Consider the following 24,215-nt stretch of genomic DNA (forward strand, 5'->3'; position numbering starts at 1 on the left):
TGTCAGGAAACTGAATCACTTCTATTTGAATTGTCTTAAGAAGATTCTGAAGATCACGTGGCAGGAGAAGATACCAGACACTGAGGTCCTTTCTCGAGTTAAACTCCCTAGCATTCCAACATTACTACAGAGAGTGCAACTATGATGAGCTAGCCATGTTTTTTGAATGACAGAAGCATGCTTGCTAAAAAGACTACTTTATGGAGAACCCACATAAGGCAAGCACTCACAAGAGGGTCAGAAGTGATACTATGACACTCTGAAAGTCGACTGTACAGAATAGGAGACACTGGTACAGAACCACCCAGCACGGCATGCCCTCATCATTCAGAATGCTGTGCTTTCTGAGGAAGGTAGAATTGAAGCAGCTCAAAGGAAACAGATATAGTTTAGAGGAATATTAAAAGTAAAGGAAATAGATTACCTTGTGACAATTTAGGAAATATAAAGTTTAGAGTACCCACTCCAGGTGTTCACATGAACTATTTTATGTCCGACCTGTGGCAGAGCATTCTGAGTGCATACTGATCTGATCATCAACAGTCAAGCACACACTGCAATTTGTCTTAAACATAGTGATGTCATTTTGGTCTTCAACAACAAAGGACAAGAACTAGTCAACCAACCATTTAATAAATGACTTGGTAATTTTAGATATGTAACTTCTGCTACCATTTTGTACTACAAATAAACAACACTGAAAAATTAATATTGAGATGCTGTTATATTTAATTTACTATATTATGTTTAATATATTCATATACTATATTATATTTAATTTAACACTAAAGACAAATGTTATTAAAAACTGGGCAATACCAATAAGAGAAAGGAAAAATTGAAGAGCAAGAAGGTATTATAATGGGTTTTGTCAGAATTCTGACAATCCTGGAAAAGCATAAATGAATTGATGAAGAGTTAACTAAACAGAAAAGGAGAAATAACATATAGCAACTACAAAATTGTAAATGAAAACAATAAACAAAATTAAATGTTTTGTTCTTATACTGATCAAGCTTGGTCTCAAAAAAAAAAAGCTGAGAAAAAGTATCAGAGACCTGAGCTGGCCTTAATCAATAGGACCTGGATTAAAGGGTCACCTCTAACACATACTTGTATGACTAGGCAAGTAACAAACTCTTGTGCCTAGGACAATTCTCCATGACTCTTAATTGCAAAATAAGTGTCAATCTACATTAGGAAAGGCAGTCTCTCACAAGGAACTTCTTAAACAGTGATGAAATCACAAATTTGACTTTAAAAGAAAAAAAAATCTATCTCTTTGCTTCATTTAGAGGAGGTGGAATACTACACATGCTGCCAGATGATTGTGTTTTTGTTTTGTCTAACACTTTACCTCTTTTGCTGAGTACAGATTGAGGGATGGGACCTATTCAGAAATGAACATTTACATTATGTCATTATATGTTTGCTCTTAAAGTGACATTGTTGTCATTCAGGCTTTTAGTCACGTTCAAAACTCTGAGCCCATGAGGTTTTCTTGGCAAAGATACAGGAGTGATTTGCCATTTCCTTTTCCACGTGATTAAGGCAAAAAAGTAAATGAGTTGCCCAGGGTCACACAACTATTAAATGTGTGAGACTCAATTTTAACTCAGGCTGACTCTAGGCCCAGCACACATTCAATCCACTGAGTCACCTAGCTTTCTCTTTTTTTCCTTTTTCTATGTCAGAAGTTCCTATGTCAGCCACAAAAGGACGATTTTCTTCCTTTGGAACATTTAAAATTGAAAATCACTTTAGATTTAGAAAAGCAATAAAGTTCTTTTTCTTTATTCATTTATAAACAAGATTTTTTCATTTGCTTAATAAGGTTCTCACATTAATTTTAATATTTCATAATTTTTATTACTAGCACTTAAAATTCAAAAAATATGTAATTCAAAATATTTCTCTAAGTATATCCAAAATGCAGAACCTTGACCTTGTTCCTTTTTAAAAATAAATGTCTACTGCTTTTCAGAAATAATTGTAGATATTTTTATACAGTATATAGTATAGCAAATAAATTGCTACAATTATGATTCTGTTGAATTAGAAAAGGGTCAGTTACTGCCCAATGAATTCATAGATACTTTCAACTAGATTTGGAAAACAAAATAAAGTCAAATATGGAAGTTAAAATAAGAAATAAATTTAAGTTTTACCGCTTTAAAATATATTGTACATAATGTAGAAAAATGAATTTTATCTCAAAATGTACATTATTTACAATTTAATTATTTCATTATGGCACTCTTTTACTGTATTGTTATCTCATCCTCCTACTGCATCCTTTCTGCCTTAATCAGGAATAGTTTTACAGGACACTATCCTTTGGAGGAGGACACAATTTGCCAAATCATTTAATACAAAGTCAAAAGATTAATTTTAGTTCAATATCTCAAACTAAATTGACCATTAAAATTCTACTCTTAATTCTCCTCACAGCCCAGAAGTGATCCTAAGTTTTGGAAGGCTATGCAAAATGAAATGGAAGCTCTGGAAGAGCTAAGATGGCTCTCAGCAAGGAAGTGTCAACAAATCGTCAACCAAGGTTCAACCAAGGGGAATATGATATGGTTAATCACAAGAGCACTGACCAACAGATGATTTGCTGTTCATCCAACCCAAGTATCTCATTAAACTAAGACAGTTTTCCAAATCATGAGGTACAGAGTATACCTCAAATTATCTCTGTGTGTATTTTCTACTACAATTAACTTCTGCATAAACAAATATACTTTGAAAATAAAAAAGTTCAAATCAAAGGGGAAAAAAGAGACTAACATTAATTCAATCTAATAGACAAAGAGTGAAACCCATCAATTATTAAATACCATGAATGTAAATGAAATCAAATTTCAATTGGTCTATGTCCACTCTTAATGTGAGCATAATCTTCAATTAACTGGTTATACGTTTGTTACACTGTTAAATTGTGCTGTAGCACTGGTTGTTGCATTTAAATAAAAAGCAGGTAAACTCTAAATTTTAAAATCTATATCACTATAATATTTCTCAGTATCATTTTTACAAGTATTATATAATAAGCTGGTTTACAGAAAAAAATATGATTTTTTTAAATCTAAAATTTCTCAACAGACTTTAAAATTTCAAAACCCAAATTTAAATTTACTTGTTAGATTTTTTTATTGTACTACATTTTCTTAAAGTAAAATAACATCACTCTATTATAAACAAATACATAATATGTTTGAAGAGAAAAATCTAATGGAGCAGTTGAAATTAAAAGTAAAGATATGTAAAATAAAAAGTCTTAACCTAGAAAAAAACATTACTATATATTCATGATATATACAAATAAAAAAGTTCAATTATTAATAGGAAAATGTTCATGGTATTTGCTTCATACAAATGTTTTTGTCATAGACAGCCTGAAAACTAACAATCTAAACATCTTGAAATGATTCACACAAAGTAAATTAAGGCAGTGAAGTATTCAAGACAAGATAACATGCTTTTAAACAGTTAAAAATTTTTTCAAAGAACATACCAGTTACATCACAATAATTATTTCCATCAAAAAAAAAGCAGTTTATAAGATTGCTGAATTTACTGTAAATAATTCCTGGAAAAGAGAAACCCTTCCAAAACCTGCTTTTTTTATGAAATTAAAAGACAATAGGGCAAAATATAAGATTTTTATATTTTGTGAAAAACTTTCTGGCTTCATCATGTTAAAGTACCACCAACAGTTTTTGAGCTAAAAGGAGCAGTTGTCATTTTTGTTAGTGATAACAGATGAAACATTAAATAAGTTTTTTTGAAATTTATATATTCAATGAATATCTTTGAAAAAATGAGTACTGCAAAATTTTATTCAAAGAGAAAACTATGAAAATTGTATTCTAAATGAACCAGTACAAAGTCCTCAAATTCATACTGTTTATTCAGGGATGTGAACTAACCTATAAAAATGTTAAGAGTTAGGGATAATAAATTTAAATTTTTCTATATTTCCAAATTTTTAAAAATGCTTGTCCTGAAAATAATATACAATAAAAAATTGATTATTAATCACCTGAGTGAACTACAGAAGGAATTCTCATTTTATTTTAAAGATTCTGGAATTTCTAGATAGTAACATATAAGGAATCCATCTGCTTCCATTTGATGTTGTGCCGCATAAGAATGGTTGAAAATACTAAAGAGGATTAGAACCTGAAAAATCTTATGTTTTGAATACTGGTGAGCTCTCTAGTGAATAAAACAAGTAATGCAAATTTATTACCATTTTTAACATCTTATATGTAACAAGATTCTTTTGCAATAGTTGTTATGAAGACAAAATATCAAACCTAATTGGTGGTTAAAAATTATGAGAATATCAATGACATCACCATTTTGAGACTTCATGCTAAAAGTCTAATCCTTACATTATTATAATTAGCATTTTAAGTTATAAACAAACAATAGCTGTGTATCTTATTATATGCTTAAGCCTTAACCCTAATAAATGTGCTATTAAATTGTAAAAATTTCATCTAACAAAATGACCTAATAAAATTATATATGTGGATTATTTTATGAAAGAGAAGGAAACTTTATTTTTTCAAGAAAAATAGTGGTATAAATATAAAACCACTTATATAGCACATAAAGTAGCTGAGACTGGTATCAGTATAAGTCCATGAATTGATTTAATTGTGCTTCATTTAAATATTAATAACAACTCACATTTACACAGTATTTTCTTCATATCAACCTATGTAATAAGTAATATAAAAATTACTCTCTCTAAGTTGGGAGATCAAAAGGGAAGGAAAAGAAAGGAATAAGCATTTTTACATAGAACCTACTATGTGTGCCAGACACTGAGATTAAGTGACTTTCCCAAAATCACCTATTTGCTAATACTTTGAGGAGCACTCTTGCTACTATGCTATGCTAAAGTCACTATAATTGGAAAAAACTGGGGAAACTGAATGGAACCTCTCCAGGTATAATATAGGGTCCTAGGACGCCATGCCACAGAAAATTGCAGCCTGATCAATTTCACTATACTGATTTAAATGCACAAGTCAGTAATAAAAACTAGGATCACCTAAACCAAATTATAAATACATAATTTTTTTTTTGCCTGAGAAAAATCATGCTTCCTCATTTAAATTGATAAAACTACCCAACCTTTAAAGCAGACATTCAGAAGAATAATTTCATTAGAGGCCTTTGTTGTCAATACCATGGTCCAACCAGGCTAGATGCATCAAAATTCTGACCTACCAGTTCAATAACATGATCTCCTGAGAGTAAAAGCCAGGTAGAACCACAGGTACAACACTGTACGTGTCTGTGAGACCTTAAATAATTCACTTCACCTCAGAGTATAAAATCTTCTGAAAATAAATGGAAGTAGATAATTTCTGAGGTTCCTTCCTAACTTAAAATTTCAATGATCCTTAAATATAAGATGTTAGACAAACAATACAATTTTTTAAAAATTGAACTCATATACTTATATATCAGGTTAAGATGGTATGTTAAAAAGAGTAATTAAAAACATTAAATAGCTATCAGTTTGACTGCTTTAAGAAAAAAAGAAAATGTTTTATAAAATATCCTCAAAGACTTTAAAAATTCCAAGTTTTCATCAATGGTCAGATAACAGTATTACAGATATAACTGTACTTATAGCAGTAAAGAACATTATCTCAGGCTACAGGTAAGGTTGAATAAAAATCATAAGTAACTCATTTATCCGTCATTTTTGTAGCTTCTTCTGCTTGAACTTTCAAGAAACAAACTGCAATTCTTAGGTGAGATAAACTTGACTCATTCTCTAATCTAAATTTATTCTGCCACCTGAATTCCAGAGGCAACAGATTTACATTTTTATCCCTTTCTTTTAAAGTAAAATACAAGCACTTTGTTAGAATTATTTTTTCAGAGCCACTGAAGCTTTTTATTTTTCTAAGAAAATTTGTTTTTTTGAAAATTTCTTACCTCTTTAATCCTCATTAAATGAAGTCGGAGAAAAAGAATTTGTTTTATTTTCCTGTATTTTTTTCTGCTTAGCTGAAATTAGAAGGAAGTTTAACTTTTTAGTTTTATGAGTGGCTTTACACTAAGCCTTGATAATGAAGCTCAGTCTAGTTACTAGAATTAAGATTAATGGCTTTAAAAGTACTGTATTTCTAAAAAATATACAAACAAGAAATCAATCAATCAAATTGTCTCGGGCAAAACAATTCAGGGCTTTTTTTGGTTTCTCTGGCAGTTTTTACTTCATAATTCTTATTTAATCAGGACAATCGATTTCATGATTTACCAACCAAGAAGCTAACTGAAGTAGCACTGTTTATGTCTCCAAATGCTCTTCATATATTTAAATCTGAATCAATATTTTCTATTTTAGAACACCCTCCCAAAGAGACAGGAATCATGAAAGTTTGAATAATAAGTCTTACTTGATAAATAATAACAAATATTTCAGTGGAAGAAATATCCAGATGACTCATATTATCATGTCTCACTAGATTTTTAAAAATTAAGCACAAGGGCTTCCAAAAAAATCTTCAAAATCAGATTTTCTGGTTGCAAGATTGCCAAGAATACAAGGGAATCACATGATTATAGAGCTGGAAGGGACTTCAGCAGTCATTTAGTTCAACACATGATCAAAAGAATTCCTTTTACAATATACCTGACAAATAAACCAATCTCCACTTGAAGACCTTCAGAAAGGAAAGCCAGCTACTCCCAAAGCATCCCTTTCCACATCTGGACAATTCTAACTTGTTAAGATTTCTCCTGATGACACACCTAAACCTTCCTCTTTTCAACTCAAGCACACTGTTCGTCGTTCTGCCTAGAATCCAAATATAACAAGTTTAATCCCTCTAACTTTCACATGTCAAACCTTCAAATACTTGTAGCCTCCCAGTCCCCATCCTGCACCCCCCCACATCAGTCTTCTTTTGTCCAGGCTAATCAACCCCAGTTCCTTTAAACAATACTTGCGTGGCATGAATTCCAGGCTCCTCATCATTCTAGTAGCCCTCCCCTGGACTCTCTCCATATTATCAATATCTTCACTAAGACATGGCCCCCTTAAATGAATTTTTAAACTTTTATTCCATTTTTCTATCTTCTTTGACAATATCACATAATGAAAAGATAACTCAAAATGATTTCCACTAAACCTGGAGGGATTGGCATGAATTGATGCTGAGCGAGATGAGCAGAACCAGAAAAACACTGTACACCCTAACAGCAACATGGGAGTGATGTTCAACCTTGAAGGACTTGCTCATTCCATCAGTGCAACAATCGGGAACAATTTTGGGCTGTCTGAAAAGGAAAGTATCATCTGTATCCAGATAAGGAGCTGTGATGTTTGAACAAAGTGCAAGGACTATTCCCTTTAATTTAGGGAAAAAAAAACAGATATCTTATTGTCTGATCTGGTTACATCTGAGAAGTATGTTCTCTTTAAGGATATGATTTCTCTCTCATCACACCCAATTTGGATCAAGGTACAACATGAAAACAAAGTAAAGACTGACAGAGTGCTATCTGTGGGGTGGGGGTGGGGGAGGGAAGCAAGATGGGGGAAAATTGTAAAATTCAAATAATATCTTTAATAAAAATAAATTTTAAAAAATGGTTTTCACTTATTATTTCTTTTATTAAGGATTTTGAGAACTTTTTTCTTACGGTTAGAAAAACTGCTAATGTCAACTGAACACTTGTTTATAGAAAGAAGCTTTTTAGTCATACAGATTTCTATCATTGTTCTATAGGTTTTAGCCAGAGTTTTATCAAAGATTTTCATTGCATACTTTTTCCCTCCAATTCATAACTTTTCTTATTCTTACAACATTGATTTTGTTTACACCAAGGCCCTGGATTCAAATTGAACTCTTCTTCTTAGGACTTACACTATATTATCTAAGTCACTAAATCTCTCAGTTTTAATTATCATTAATAAAATGAAATGATTGGATTTTAGTACTTCAAAAGTCTTTTCAAATTCTAAAAGTGATGCTATAAAATTGTATGTCTTTTATAATCTTCTTCAGCTCATTAAATTTCTTTCTTTATTCCCAAATGCAAAATTGGTTTTCTAGGGTTTTTTTTAATTGTGAAAAAAAATTAGTAGAAATGTTTGTTTATAACTTTCATCAGTTTGGAATTTTTTCTCAGATAAAAATCTTCTCCTATGTTATCAGATGCTGATTAAAATTTAGTTTCTCCCAAAAAAGTGCTCTCCCTTTTTTTTTTTTTTTTTTTTTTTTTTTTTTAGTTTTTGCAAGGCAATGAGGTTAAGTTGCTAGCCCAAGGCCACACAGCTAGGTAATTATGAAATGTCTGAGGCCTCATTTGAACTCAGGTACTCCTGACTCCAGGGCCCGTGCTCTATTCACTGCGCCATCTAGTTGCCCCTGCTTTCCCATTTTCTAAACAGCTCTTGAGTTTATTAAACTAACTAGGCTCTACATATTTGCTTCTAGGTCCTGGGTATCTAATCTATGCCACTGATCATTATTCCACTTAACCAACAGCAAACATTTCTGATAATTATTGCTTTGAGGGGTGGCTAGGTGGCACAGTGGATAAAGCACGGGCCCTGGAGTCAGGAGTACCTGGGTTTAAATCCGGTCTCAAGACACTTAATAATTACCTAGCTGTGTGGCCTTGGGCAAGCCACTTAACCCCATTTGCCTTACAAACCTAACAAAACAAACAAAAAAAAATATTGCTTTGAAACATCTTGAAATCTAGTATTGGAAGGATTTCCCCATTATTTTTTTACTTTTTCCCCCATTATTTCCCTTGATATTCTTAACCTTTTGTTCCTTTGTGCAAATGTCATGATTTTGTTTCATTCTAAAAAAAAATAAAAGCTGTTTTTTCTGTATCACTTCAAGTCCCAGACTATCACAATCGCTAACTTAAAACTAGCTATCATCCACAGGACAATGGAGAAGTACATGATGAACATGAACAGGCTGTAACACAATATAACAAATATTATAAAGAATCAAAGTAAATAATGTCACCAAGAAAATATGATTGAAAAAAAAATGGTCAGTTACGTGACAAGAGTGAAGCATGGGGGTGGCTGGGTGGCGCAGTGGATAGAGCACCGGCCCTGGAGTCAGGAGTACCTGAGTTCAAATCTAGCCTCAGACACTTAATAATTATCTAAGCTGCATGGCCTTGGGCAAGCCACTTAACCCCATTTGCCTTGCAAAATCCTAAAAAAAAAAAAAAGAGTGCAGCATAAAAGCTGGTAGAATCTTTTCATTACCAAAAAAGGTGAGGAGGATCTCTTACATGGACCCCTATGATGAACTCAGGGTAGAAATAGTCAAGAGCTACATAGAATAGACAGGACATATTTATTTAGCCAAAATACTCATCAAAAGGGCTTTAAGATTTAAAAGGATGTAGAATGGAGAAATAATAATAGCTATTATTTTTATAATGCTTTGAAATTTATAAAGCATTAAATATGCTATCTCATTTTATTCTCACAATAATTCTGAGAAAGAGATATTATTATCTCAGGTTGAATTCAAACTCACAGCTTATTAACTTCAGGTCCAACACTCTATTTACTATACCACCTAGCCAATTCAATATGTTTATCTACTAAGCTACAGAAAATAGAAAACTGATACAATGTAACCAAAAAAAATATCATCTAAGACATCTGGATTCAAAGTTCATAGAAAAATACAAGACTAAAGCTTGTTAAAAAGTCCCCAACCTCAAATGTCTATTTACAAAATTAACATAACAAGGAAGATGAACTAGAAAGCCTGATTCACAAAATATGTCACTAGGATACATGACTGAAATATGGTTTTGAATTGGTATATCCTATTTAAAAGAAATTTTTTTAAAAGTCAAAGAAAGTCAAAATTGAGTTCAAATCCAGCCTCAAACATGTACAAGCTATGGAACCCTGGGAAGGTCATTTAGAGATGGGTTTTTTTTACAAGGCAATGGGGTTAAGTGAATTGCCCAAGGTCACACAGGTAAGTAATTATTAAGTGTCTGAGACCAGATTTGAACTCAGGTACTCCTGACTCCAGGACTGGTGTTCTATGTACTGCGCCACTTAGCTGCCCCACCTGGGAAGGTCATTTAACCCTGTTTTCCTCAGTTTCCTCATCTGTTAAAGCTGTAAAGCTGGAGAAGGAGATGGCAAATTCCTCCAGTATTACTGCCAAGAAATCCCCAAAGGGGGTCACCAAGAGTCAGTCAAGGCTGAAATGACTAAGGGTGGTTAGGTGGCACAGTGGATAGAGCACCAGCCCCGGAGTCAGGAGTACCTGAGTTGAAATCTGGCCTCAGACACTTAATAATTACCTAGCTGTTTGGCCTTGAGCAAGCCACTTAACCCCATTGCCTTGCAGAAAAAAAAAACTAAAAAAAAATGAAATGACTAAACAACAATATAGCTAGGAAATGATATATCATAGAAAGAGAAAACAGATCACAAACTTAGTGAAGTACTCACCTCAGTGATAGGGAGACTTCAATTATATAAACATCTTCTAGATTGCTTCTTTTGCCAAATTCAGAGGAGTTAATAATTTCTTGGGTTATCTTCATAACTTCATCTCTTAAAAGATGAAGCAACCAAGTAGGGAAAAACTATTCTGAAGGCAACCCTCACTAACAGGGAAGAACTGGTCACTGGAGAGAAAACTGAGAATCTTGGTCACTGGTTCCTAGGGTTTGGTGAGGAATATTATACATAGTATACACCAAGTGTAGCAGCACTAATGTTTCATCTTCTGTTGATCTTCATCCCTGTACACTGGATCATGCTTCTCAATTTCCTTTCATGGGCATACTTTCTTAATATACAATACTACCCAATACCACTACTGGGCCTATACCCTGAAGAGATGATAAAAAAGGATAAAACCATCATTTGTACAAAAATATTCATAGCAGTCCTGTTTGTGGTGGCAAAGAATTGGAAATCAAGTAAATGCCCTTCAATTGGGGAATGGCTTAGCAAACTGTGGTATATATGTATGTCATGGAACACTATTGTTCTATTAGAAACCAGGAGGGATGAGAATTCAGGGAAGCCTGGAGGGATTTGCATGAACTGATGCTGAGTGAGATGAGCAGAACCAAAAAAATACTTTGCACCCTAACAGCAACATGGGGGCAATGATCAACCTTGATGGACTCGCTCATTCCATCAGTGCAACAATCGGGAACAATTTGGGGCTGTCTGGGATGGAGAATACCATCTGTATCCAGACAAAGAACTGTGGAATTTGAACAAAGACCAAGGACTATTAACTTTAATTTAGGAAAAAAACTGATATCTTATTGTCTGATCTTGCTATCTCTTATACTTTATGTTTCTTCCTTAAGGATATGATTTCTCTCTGATCACATTCAATTTGGATCAATGTATACCATGGAAACAATGTAAAGAGCAAATTGTCTTCTGTGGGGAGTGGGGGGAGGGAAGTAAGACAAGGGGAAAAATTGTAAAACTCAAAATAAATAACATCTTTAAGTACAAAAAAAATATACACAATGCTACCTCTTCTTCCCCATCCCCCTCTTATTTACCCAATTTATTTTAAATAGATATAGCAATAGTCTACATTTTTGGAGGACAATTTCAAATCTTTTAGGGGGAAGGAGAAGTGGGATGACTAAAATTCAAAAGAGAAGTAAATGAAGGAAGAACAGTAGTACACCTTAACAATGAAGTTTTTTTTTTGGTTAGTTTTTGCAAGGCAATGGGGTTAAGTGGCTTGCCCAAGGCCACACAGCTAGGTAATTATTAAGTGTCTGAGGCTGAATTTGAACTCAGGTACTCCTGACTCCAGGGCCAGTGTTCTATCCACTCCGCCACCTAGGTGCCCCTAGAATGAAGTTCTAAAAACAAAAAAGGAAACAATTCTGAAAAGAAAAGAAAATGTCTGAAGAGACTAATGTGGGAGCACAGAGAAATCACTAAGTAATGCTGATCTGAAAAAGATAGTCTATCAACAAACATTTATTAAGACCTACTTTGTGCCAAGTTCTATGTGGTGTTGAGGATACAAAGAAAAACAAAATAAACAAGCTTTCTTTGACCCTAATAATCACTATGTAAAGGCACTTCTCATACCAACACCAACCTCTCTCTCTCTCTACTTTTGCCACTGGCTTTTCTGCTGCCACCTCCACCACCATGCCCCATGCCTCATATCCACTCCTACACTCATTCTCACCTCTCAAAATCCATTTCGTTCAATACTCTGTTCTCATGCTCTTAAATAAAACCTTTTCAGATGCTCCCAATTACTAGCAGATAATAGTAAAAAATCAGCAGCAGCTAGGTGGCACAGTGGACAGAGCACCAACCCTGAATTCAGGAGGTCCTGAATTCAAATCCAACCTCTGACACCTACCAGCTGTATGACACTGAGCAAGTCACTTTACCTCCATTGCCTCAAAAAAATTCCTATTTTCTATATATTTACATTTATTATTTTATGTCTGTCTATTATATCTACTCATAATATAATTTAGCAGTTAGGTAGCACAGTGGATAGAGCACTGACTTTGGAATCAGGACTGGGGTTTGAATCCAGTCTTAGTCACATGACACTTACTAGATGGGTGACTATGGCAAGTCACTTGTATCCAGAGCCTTCAGTTATACTGATTCATATCTGGCTACTAGAACTAGATAGCTCTGGAGAAGAAAATGAGGCTGGTGATTTAGCACAATTTCCCCTTACTCAAATCCAATTCATGTGCTAGTCATGGCATCACCTCCCTGATGAAATGGTGTTCTTCCAGAATGAAGGACAAATACCAATACCAATAATATAATTAAAGGTCCTTTAAAATTTGGAGGTTTCCTTTTATATTTTCATATATCAGACACCCCCCCCCCACACACACACACACACATATATATACGCAAAGTTTCTGGCACCTGGCAGGCACAGAGTTAAATACTGACTGATGAAGAATGACTAAACTTCAAAGGATACTGCAACAGTTGTTTATTTTTGTGCTTCCTTCTCTTTTCCCTAGGCTGCCTTAACATTTTCAAACAAGGGGTGAAAATGAATAGAAATTTCAATGAGAAAATATTAACTCTAAAGTCACAAAAATATTACTATGGGAAATTGCTTAGGATTCTCAGGAATAATTGAGGAGAATTAACTGAAATTTCATTTTTCCAAATGACAAATCATTCTAGTAAAATTATAAGTAGAAAAACAGATATCATAAAGCCAAAACCTGGAATTAGTCTAAAAACTGGAAGAATGACAACATGGACAAGTACTGGTAATGAATATGAGGGAGGAATAATCAAAAACAATACTTAAAAATTAGATCACACTGAGCTATCAGTTATAATCAAGAAGGTGATCTAGGAGGGCTTTAAAGGCTTTCCCCCTAAAGACAGTCACTGTGCCACCCCAAAAACACATGCTAGTCATCATCACAAAAGATAGTCATCAAATTCTGGGGAAAGTCATTTAACCTTTTGGTACTCAGCTTCTAAGTCTGTAAAAAGTGGAGACTGTACCAAATTATCTATAAAGTCCCTTCCAGTTCTAAATCTATGATTCTATAATTTTACTTCTACAAAACCATGGCAAATACCATGAATATTTCAAGTTCTTCATAGCTACATCTCAATAAATATGTAAAGGAAGCAGAGAATATCTGAGAAAGGTTTTCCTAGAAGGCCAAAAAAAAGGAACACTTTAGTCTCAAGTTAAAAGCTAGTGAGGTTGGAGAGGGCAATGATCACAATATTTTAGAAGTCATGAGGCTCAAGTACAGAATAACCCAATCCATAATTTTTTTTAAAGGGAAAGCATGGGAATAAACTCTCCCCCACTGTCATTACTAATATTGCCCATGTTAAAATTCTTATACCATTTTTAGTTTAATTCTTATTTTGGGCCTTTTGAAGTCTTTTTCAAAACTAAAATAAGAGAAAACAGCTAGGCTCTCCCATAAGCATCCCTTGTTGATACTGTCAAACCCACTAGCAATGTATATAATGAAAATGCTTAAATGTAAAACCATGGAAGTCATTTCTGTTTCTATTTAAATAGTTTTATTAAAATTCTCTTTTGGGGGGTACAGTGAATAGAGCACCAGCCCTGGAGTCAAGAGGACCTGAGTATAAATCCAGCCTCAGACACTTAATAATTGCCTAGCTATGTGACCTTGGGCAAGTCACTTAACCCCATTGCCTTAAATAAATAAAATTGTTTAAAAAAGATACTCTTTTTGATTTGAACCATCTTTCACAATATAATTGATATGAATATATGTTTACCATAGTTATAGATGCATAACCTATATTAGATTGCTCTCTATCAGGGGGAGGAGGAATGGAAGGGAGAGATGGATGAAAAAAATGTGAAATTCAAAACCTTACAAAAATAGATTGTTGAAAACTATCTTTGCATATAGTTAGAAAAATGAATAACATTTTTTAAAAGACAAATACTTAGCTACTAGGAATGGAGGTAGGGGAGAGCAAACTGGGAAAGTCTTCATATAGAAACCTGAATCTTGAAGGGTCCTAGGAATTTTAAAGAGACAGGTGAAGATAGAGTCCATTACAGGTAGGAGGAATACCCTATGGACAGAAGAGACAAAGGAGATTGAGTAGGATGGCTAGACTGAGCCCTAAAGTGCAGGAAGCAAAATGATATGTAAGAAGGGTGGAAAAGTAGGTTGTAACAAGGTTGCAAAGGGCCTTTAAATACAAACTAGAAGAGCAAATATTTTATTTAATGTAATAGAGAGTCATTAGATTTTACTGAGTAGGAAAGTAATAGGGTAAGTACTTTAGGAAGATCAGATGTGTGGAGAAAAGATGAGAGTAGAAAACTATATGAGGCAGGGAGCCCAAATAGGAGACTTTCAAAATAACCCAGGAGGGGCAGCTAGGGGGCAAAGTGAATAGACCACCCACCCTGGAGTCAGGAGTACATGAGTTCAAATACAACCTCAGACATAATAATTGCCTAGCTGTGTGGCCTTGGGCAAGCCACTTAACCCCATTGCCTTGCAAAAACCTTAAAAAAAAAAAAGAGAGATCAAAATAATCCAGGAGAGAGGCAAGGAGGACTTGGATTCGACTGGTAACTATGTGAGTAAGTAAAAGGGGATGTATAGGAGAGATGGCATAGAGAATGAAATATCAACTTTGGCAGGCAGAATATGTGAGGTATCAAGACTGAAAAGATTGCAAATCTAAGTAACTTTTGCCCTTGACAGAAATTGGGAAATTCAGAAGGAGATGTGGAGAAGGACAAGTTAGAGGTAATGAATTCTGTTTTGGATGTGTTAAATTTGAGGTGTCTAGGACATCCAGTTCAAAAAGTCCAATATGTAGATAGTAATATGGAACTGAAGTACAAGAGAGTAACTGGATAGTATACAAATCTTGGAGTCATCTAATTAGAGATAATTAAACCTTTGGGAGCAGATGAGGTCACCAAAAGAGAGTATACAGAGAGAAGGCCCAGGACAGAGCTTTTGGGGATATGCTTACAGGCAATAAATAAGAATCCAGCAAACGAATGTTCTCCTTTCCTCATCTCTAGTTTTCTTCAAAGTCACTTCTCACAAAGGCCTCTTCTTCTCCCTGAGGTTACTAATGATCTCCCTACCACCCAGAAATTAATGTTAGTCAATTATAATTCATTAAATACTATGTGCGAAGCACTGTGCTAAGAGCTACAAACAACAAAGAAAGGCAAAAAAACACAATTCATGCCTTTAAAGAGCTCACAGTCTAATAAAGAAAACAACCTTCAAATAATTGTGAATATTCAAGATACATTCAATGTAGTCAGATGATAACTGCAATGGAAATCTGTAAGAGGCCAAAAGGCAAAGGTAAGGGAAGGAGAGTATTTCACACATATCAAAAAATATGGCTTCGAAATGACTCATTGTTACAAATGTTTCTCTTAAGTTGTTGCTATCTGTCAAATCTGATTTCATTTACTTACTAGTTGTGGGACCCTGAGTACATCACTTCACCCTGGTTACCTCAGTTTCTTCACCTATAAAATGAAGGAGGAAATGGCAAACCACTCCAGTATCTTTGCCAAGAAAACCCCAAAGAAGTTATAAAGAGTTGTACACAACTGGAAAATGACTAAACAATGACCAAAAAAAAAAAAAAGCTCATAGAACTGAATCTAAAAATTAAGAACAAAATCTGTGGTATGGCATTACAAAGTAAAAACATGAACATTCGAAGACCTTTTCTCAACATGGACACTTCTGCTCTTCTCTAATCCCAAACACTAAGATAAAATTCTTTTTTTCTGCAGGGACTTTTGTAAGTCAACCTAAATACTTCACTTTATACAAGCCAAAGAGCAAAGGAGTATATAACTCCTTGTATTCTTGCAGTGTCCCAGGAAAAAAGCAAGGAAAGTCTACTGACAACAGGATGGGCAGACTGTAGCAAACTTATGGAGGAGAGATAAAAAAGAGGGAAAAAAGTTAAACAGTCATCATTAATAGGTTACTATCTTCATCCAATCTGTGAGATCATAGATTCATCTGAATAACTGACAAGTCAAATTTTAAGAAAGTTTTTTTTGAAATCCAGAATTTAAATAAGTTCTATAAGAAGCAATTTAGAACTAGAATCATTTTAAAACCAGTACATTTTATTTTCCACTGTAATTTTCACTATCACTTTATTAATCTTCCAAAATTAAACTTAAAATTAATTATTTAGGCAAATAAATATAAACAAAAATGCGTATACATGTTACAAGACTTACTTATACTACTCCTTATAGCATGAAGCTTACCCTACATTCTTAAAGGCTATGCTAACAGAGCACAAGCTATATTTTTTATGTAGCTTTATCTAGAAAGACTTTGAATACAGAGAATCCTGGTGATGGAATTATGTTTGCTATCTAAAGCCTAGCCTAAATCTAGGTTGGTTTCAGGGAGATAAATTTTTAATCACTGTAATTCTCAAAAACTATTATATATTAAGTTATGGAAGAGCTGTAATTCAAAATGGTAAGAGGAATTCCCCCATAACAGTAATATTAAGAATCCCTGAAGTATGTTTAATTGACATAATTCATTTTTTCTTAATATTCTGGGTATAGCTTAGTAAATCCTATCATATCTTGGTGATGATTCTCATCAACTTCTCTTCCAATCTCTACCAAAAAAATGATTCTTATTCCTCCTAAGATTTGAAAATTTCGTCCATAGGCATGACAAGTCATTCTTTTATTTTTATTTATTCAAATAAGGAGGGCTGGATTCAAATCCCAGCTCAGGGAGAAACTCATGGTTAACCAGACTCAGAAAAGTCACTTGACACCTCTGAAGTCAGTAAAAATGAAGGTGCTAGATTAGATGATCCCTTAGAAGTCCCTTTCAATGCTAAATTTTATGATTCTCCCTATTTTACAGAAGGGAAAATAATATAGAGAAGCTGACTATCAAAAGATATTTATCAGGAAAGCTACTTCATAAACTAGAAACCCTCAAATTTAAAAAGAAAGTCATCTTTTCCCTATGATATGCTTACTATCTTAAACACAGTAACTTTGATCATTTCCATACAATTTTTTCAAACGATTAAGTATTTTTCTAAAGTATCTGTCTTTTAATCTGTCATGTATTATGATTGGCCTTAAAAAAAATTCTGTTGAAATTAAACTGCAAATTGAAGAAATCATTTAAAATATTTTTATTTGATTGAAAATTATGAGCCATAGAAACAGAGTCCTTAAATGTGCTTCATCATAACACATGGAATAACTAAAATTAAAGTTACATAATTATCAAGAACATGGTTCCAAATACTTGGCTTGAGTTAAAGTTTTCATCTTGAAGTTAAAATAATGCATCACTTTCATGGTCAATTCATTTGCTACCAAGTAAAATCATAAATGATGAATATAATCAATTATTTTCTTCAATGTTACAGTAAAAAAAATCATCTTCATAATAATCTACCAAATCTTTATTCCAAAAATCAATAATGTAGCAACAAAGACTTCAGTTGATATAGGAATGGACCACTTTAGTTTTCATCTTGTTTCTAACTTCACATTCAAGTTTAAAGTAGTTTGGACAATTTAAACTTTTAAATATGTGTGCATATTGAAACCTCATATAAGATTTTCACTTCAATGAAACTAAATGATCTTTTCAGGTCAAATAATTATTTTATTCTCTTTCTTAATCCATTGTATATCTAGGAAGCCCATCTGTTAGGCAATGACTGATCTAGCATACATGGCTACTGCAGCAGCTTTCCAGCTGGTTTTCACATTTAGATCAGTTTCCAGTTTGTTAAAGTTTTATTGCTTTTACCTGATACTAATCTAATAACAAAAATGCATAAATCTGCAGAACTGAAAACAAGTTAAGGCTACATACCCTAAAAGTAAAAAATAATAACAAAGATTTTAAAGGATTGCTTGTTAGATTTAAAAAAATGAACTAGAATGGATTTCCATTTTTAGAAAGAGAATTGCTAATATATCAAGATTTCAAGATTTAAATCTTTTTTTTTTTCAAATTTAGGAGAAAATAAGATAATCAACCTTCTATTGGTAGCTAGTTAAAATAAGGATTAAGATATATTTCTATTACCTTTGGGAGAAAATTGGGCTGTATCTCACAAAACAGAGAGTACCCTCTAACTTAGAATGACTGGAGTAATTTATTTTAAGACTTATTTTGTGTAGATATATCTTTATGAAAACAGATGTTCGACTTAGATGCAGAAATAGAATATAAATGAAAAAAGGAAAACTTAGGAGAGAGCCCTCTCTGTTTTGGATTTAAACACATTCACCAAACTAATAAGCAATTTTAACTTTTCTGAGCTTTTGAAAAAAAAAACCTGTAAAATATAATACATGCCCTTTCAATACCACACTGCTGTACCTGCAGTTCTTTCTTTCAGCTTTCCAGTAGGTCAAATGCAAACAGCTGATTAATACTAGAACTGCACATTACATTCAAAAGAGAACCCTAACTCAACCTATTTACTTTTGTTTTCTTAAAAAAAAATAAAATGCAAAAACAGGGAAGTTTTAAAGTATCCTTAAAAGCACATCATGAAATTCCCATGACTCCACACCAAATACAATAGACAACTGATCGCCACTGAGTTTAAGCCATGCTTTCTCACCCTACATTACATGCAGAAGACTGAATGTTGCAGACTGAATTGCTTCAAAAGCTATGCTGCAGTAAAAACTGCATTCACAAGAAATAAAAAATTGTAATTAAAGAATTCATTTATCGATTCATTTTTCTTATTTCCTAGGACAGCTTGTAGTTTTCTCAGGTTTTCTCTGGTTAGAGCAAAACATTAAGCAGAATACAGTCCTGCAGAAACTCCTTCCCATGAAGAAAAAAAAACAACCAAAACAAAACCAGAAAGGACTACATTTAGTATCTTTCCCTTAGTCTCTATAAACATGCTCTAAACACAAAGGCCATTTGAACCAACCTGTTCAATTTTAATATCCCTAATTCTTTCATTTCTAACCCTAAATTACAGACCGGAAATAAACTCAGAGAGGTGGGGGAGGTGTGAGGATGGAGGAAAAAACCCCCAAAATCTTGATCATGCATTAATATAACGAGACGCTTAAAAGATAGCTGCAAACCCGTCTCTTCTTTTCACTAGCAAACATCACACCCAACTAAGGCTTAATGCTTCTCACATTCCTCCAACACTAGGGAATTTTGGCTTCTGGAGATCAACCTTCCTCTTCAGGGAGCAACACGAGATAACAATTTAAAGAAGCCTCCGGGAACCAAACTCTGGGCCCCCACCGAAGCCCACGAGCAGCATCTTTCCCGGCCACTCGTGATCACGATGAGTGGTTCCCAGCGGCGCTAGGTGGGAGCCTGTCCCCAGATGGCAGGAGGGAATGGGGCCGGGGCCGGGGCCGGGGCCGGGGCCGGGACCGGGGCCGGGGCCGGGGCCGGGGCCGGGGCCGGGGCCGGGGCGCAGCTCCGGGTGCATCTGGCTCAGCGCTGGGCCATACGGGCTGGACGGTCTGGGCTCGGGGAGACGTGATGCGTGTGTTGGGGGGGGGGGAGTTGGGGAGACCTGCCCGTTTCTCTTACCAGGTTGAGCACCGTCTCCACGATGTCCCGGTTGCTGACCTCCCCGACCTGTATGAGTCCAATCAGCACGGCGAATTTCATTCGGATGTTGCGGATCGGAACCGAGGGGTTAATCATCCCTGCGGGGAGGACCACGGAGCCGGAGCCGGACGCCCCTCTCAGCTCGCCCAGACCACCGATGCCGCCGCCGCCGCCGCCGCCTCCGGGGCCCGCTCCGGCCCCGGCCCCGACGGCGATGAGCCCCGCAGGCTGAGGCTCCGGCCCCGGCCCGGGCCCCGGCCCCGGCTTCTCGCTCGCCATTTGCCCCTCTCCCAGGGAGGAGGAGGAGGAGGAGAGGAAGGAGGGAGGAGGAGGAGGAGGAGGAGAGGAGAGGAAGGGAGGAGGCGCAGCCGCCCCCGCCGCCGGTACCGTTATACCTGGCTCTGCCCCCGCCCCCCCCCGCCCCCGGCCGCCCAGCCCCAGCATCCACCAGCGCCGGCAGCCCGGGCGGCGGCGGAGCCCGAGCCTGGGAGCGCGCGGGCGGCGGCGGACGGCCAAGCCCGGGCCGAGGCTCCCGCCGCTCTCCGGGTCCGGCGGAGCCGGCCCGCCCCCCGCGGAGGAGCCGCCGCCGGGGCAGCGGGAGGGCGCGGGCGGGGCGCGGGCGGCGGTGCTCGCGGGTCCCGAAGCTGCGGCCGCCGCCGCTGTGGCCGCCGCCGCCGCCGCCGCCGCTCCGGACGCCGCCGCCGCTGTTGTTGTGAAGCCCCGACGCCGCCGCTCACTCCGCCATGTTGCCGCCCCCTGCCTGCAGTAGCGGTCGCCACGCCTGCGCAGAGCCGCCGGGGGGCGGAGCCGGCCCCGCAGCCCCCTCCCCGGCCCGGCCCTCCCAGGTCTGCCCCACCCCCCCCGCACGCAGCGCCCCGGCGGCCGCCGGCCCTCCGCGGGCCACAGCGCGCCGCCCGGCCGGGCAGGTGAGCAGGTGCGCGGGGCCGCCGGGGCGGGGCCGCGGGGCCGCCGCGCCTGGAGCCGAGCGCTGTCTGGGGACGGCGCCCCGCGGCCGGCCGCCTCCTTCCCCGCAGCCTCCTCGCCGCTCCCGGGGGCCGGCGGGCCGGGCGGAGCCGGAGCGGAGCAGGCGCGCCGGGGGGCGCCGAGGCCCGAGGGACCCGCTCGGGGGAACCGGCTGCGCCGGGCCTCCGCGGCCCCCCAGCCGGCCCGCAGCGCCGCCGCCGCTTCGCCCCGGGGGCCGCCGAGGCAGCGCGCGGGACGGAGGCTCCGGTGCGCGTGTGGCCGGTGCGGGGCCCGGGGCGGAGGCGAAGCGGGCCGGGGCGCGGGCCGGGCGCCGCCTCTCCTGCGAGGACCAGCCCAGCGCGGCCGCGGACACTTGGGATCCCCTGCGGGTGGCCTGGCAGAGGGAGCCTTAATAAATGTAAATGAATGAAACAACAAGTATTGCTCTTTGAAATCTCTTCAGTAAATAGATTTTATAAGGTAGCAGTAATGATACTGGTCAAAGAGCAGGTAGATGCTGTTTTTAGTTGAATTTATGAATATTAAGAGTGAAGGGAATGAGCATTTATTAAGCACTAACTATGGCAGGCACCATGCCAAGCACACTGAGGAGATATTATCTCATGTAATCCTATTCAATTGGTATTGATCCTATTACAGCAAGACTGATCACGTTAGAGTGAACACATCCACTGAAAAATGCAAAAAAAAAATCATCGGAAATTAAACCCTCTGTCATGCAGATTCAGGCAAATTATATCCAACAAAATAAAAGTATTTAAAAACAAGGGGAGTGGCTAGGTGGCACAGTGGATAGAGCACCGGCCCTGGAGTCAGGACGCCCCGAGTTCAAATCAGTATTCAGACACTTAATAATTACCTAGATGTGTGGCCTTGGGCACATTGGTACTTGACTTGCAAAAAAACTTTAAAAAAAAAAAAGGGCAGCGCATACCACAGAAAAACATTTAAGTACCTGCTATACTATATATCAGACACTGGCTAGTCTGAAGACTTCTTTCTCTGATTTTCCAAACCACAATTATAAGAGAATTGGATTTGGAAGGGATGGGCCTTGGAGGATGGGGGGAAGGGAGACAAAGGAAGGATTAAGGAAATCTTTTATTGAGATAAATTTGAGTTATTGACTGATAAACAGTAAAATCTTCAGAAAAATATTCATATGTACACCATTTAAGAGCATTACCAAATATTGTTATAGAATGCTAATATGGTGGAAAATTAAATATAAAAGGGGAAAAAAACTACAAAATCTAAGACCACAAAGAATGAAAAATACTGTATTTAGATACCTAACAAAGTTTACACAAATCTACAACATCTTGTCTCAATTTATTCATTGGTGACTTTATTTAAACATATTCTACATCTACTCTGAAATTGAAAATAATATATAATTTAAAGTAAGTAAATATAAAGTAGAAGATAATTTTCAAGTCATCCTGCTGTTCATAGTCATGTCAGGAAATGATAACAGTTACTGGTTTTAGTCACTAACATCCCCTAATTCCCACAGGATATTTAGGAAATGAAAGCCAAAACTAGATTGCCTTTTCAGTAATTTAACTTTACTGAAAGTTTTGCTTTTTCCCCTTGGCTTTTCATTGTGTTTTTCAAAGACTGATAGGATGAACTGTCAGGACTTCAAAACCCAGGGATTTTCTGCATCTCTCTTAATTCCAGACATTTAAATGAGCCCTTTAGTAAAAGGAATGGTTACTTTAATGTCAGTGAAATCATGATAAACCGATTATAATTATATTAAAATCTTCATTCTATTTTATGTTATAAAGATCATTCACAATAATATGAAGAGTATTGTGTATGTAAGCTGCATATTAATCCAAAAGAAAATGTCCTGGTTATTTGAAAAGCATTTGGGGGGGGGGGGAGGTGGGTATCAAGCTTATGCCCTTATACTTATAAAGCATTCTGAGAGGTGTACCCTAGTTTAGGCATTTTCATTAAAAACATGTCTTGGAAAGGTATATTTAGGACATTAAACTTTGGTTTTTACTTTAAATACATTGATAGAGATAATTAAAATGATTGTTAAAAACTCTAGAATCGACTTACCTTAATTTGGAAGTTGGGGGCTACTCCTGGATAGACAGTCTAAATATTGTTATTTTTATACAACACTAAAAAGATTTCAATAGTGTTAATGTTAATTTTAATGACCATTTACTAAAAATTATGCCAAATTTATGTGAAGCAGTACATTTTTAAACATTCACTAAAGTGGAAAAAAAGTCATTTGGAAAATCATTTAAAACTGTAGACAACTCTTAATGATGCTGTATTCAAGTTTATTCATAGTTAAGCCCTGTTCAGAATAAGACCTTTCAAGTTAATGAATGATTGCATAAACATTTGGTTGTTAATGAATGATAGCATAATTATTTGGTTAACACTTCAACTACTTATATTTACTTTGATTTAAATATATATGTGATATATACATGTTTATGTGTATATACATAGACATATATAAACATACATACGTTTTTAAACATTTTACATAAAACCATTATGAGAAAGTTCTAAGGAAAGGTAAAACTTGTTCTGATTCTGAGAGAGACTAAGTACTAAACAATCTGCTAGAGGAATTGAGCAGAGGTTAAAATGGGAAACTACAAGGTCTCTCAGCCCTTCCTGAGTAAGGATTTTATTGTATGACCTCATTATTTTCTTTGAAATGGATTCCCAGAAGATTAGACACACCCATCTTAAATTATAAGTTTTAAAACATTACAAAATCAAGTAGGAATAATTTTTATGAATGAACTATATGATTCTCTATGCCTCTTTTCCCTGCTATTCATGGAAATTAGTTAGAGTTTAATATATATATAAATATCAATTATTTTATTTGTCATAAATGTTTTAACTACATAGGAAGGTTAAAATACAAATTAAGATCATTTTGAGGGGAGGAGGATTTTTTTTTTCCATTTCCTATTACAGGAGGTTCTTGTGACATAAAGGGGTAACAATCTTTCATACTTTAAATCAGAAACAATTTCTTCAACAATTATCCATACCACAATTGATCAATAAACCTATATTTTCAGATATTAAGA

At 36.5% G+C, this 24,215-nt stretch overlaps 1 protein-coding gene across 5 annotated transcripts in view; it reads right to left on the minus strand.

The window, feature by feature from the left end:
- NBEA (neurobeachin) overlaps window positions 1-20,442 on the minus strand; it is a 796,125-nt gene extending 775,683 nt beyond the window's left edge. For all 5 annotated transcript variants that reach the window (XM_074216034.1, XM_074216037.1, XM_074216036.1 and 2 more), the window contains exon 1: window positions 20,128-20,442. In XM_074216034.1, coding sequence (XP_074072135.1) covers window positions 20,128-20,427 — 300 coding nt within the window. In that variant the 5' untranslated portion in view covers window positions 20,428-20,442. The remainder of the gene's footprint in view (window positions 1-20,127) is intronic.
- Between the last annotated feature and the right edge of the window lie 3,773 nt (window positions 20,443-24,215).

Source organism: Macrotis lagotis, chromosome 1, assembly GCF_037893015.1.
Source record: "Macrotis lagotis isolate mMagLag1 chromosome 1, bilby.v1.9.chrom.fasta, whole genome shotgun sequence".
Taxonomy (NCBI): domain Eukaryota; kingdom Metazoa; phylum Chordata; class Mammalia; order Peramelemorphia; family Peramelidae; genus Macrotis; species Macrotis lagotis.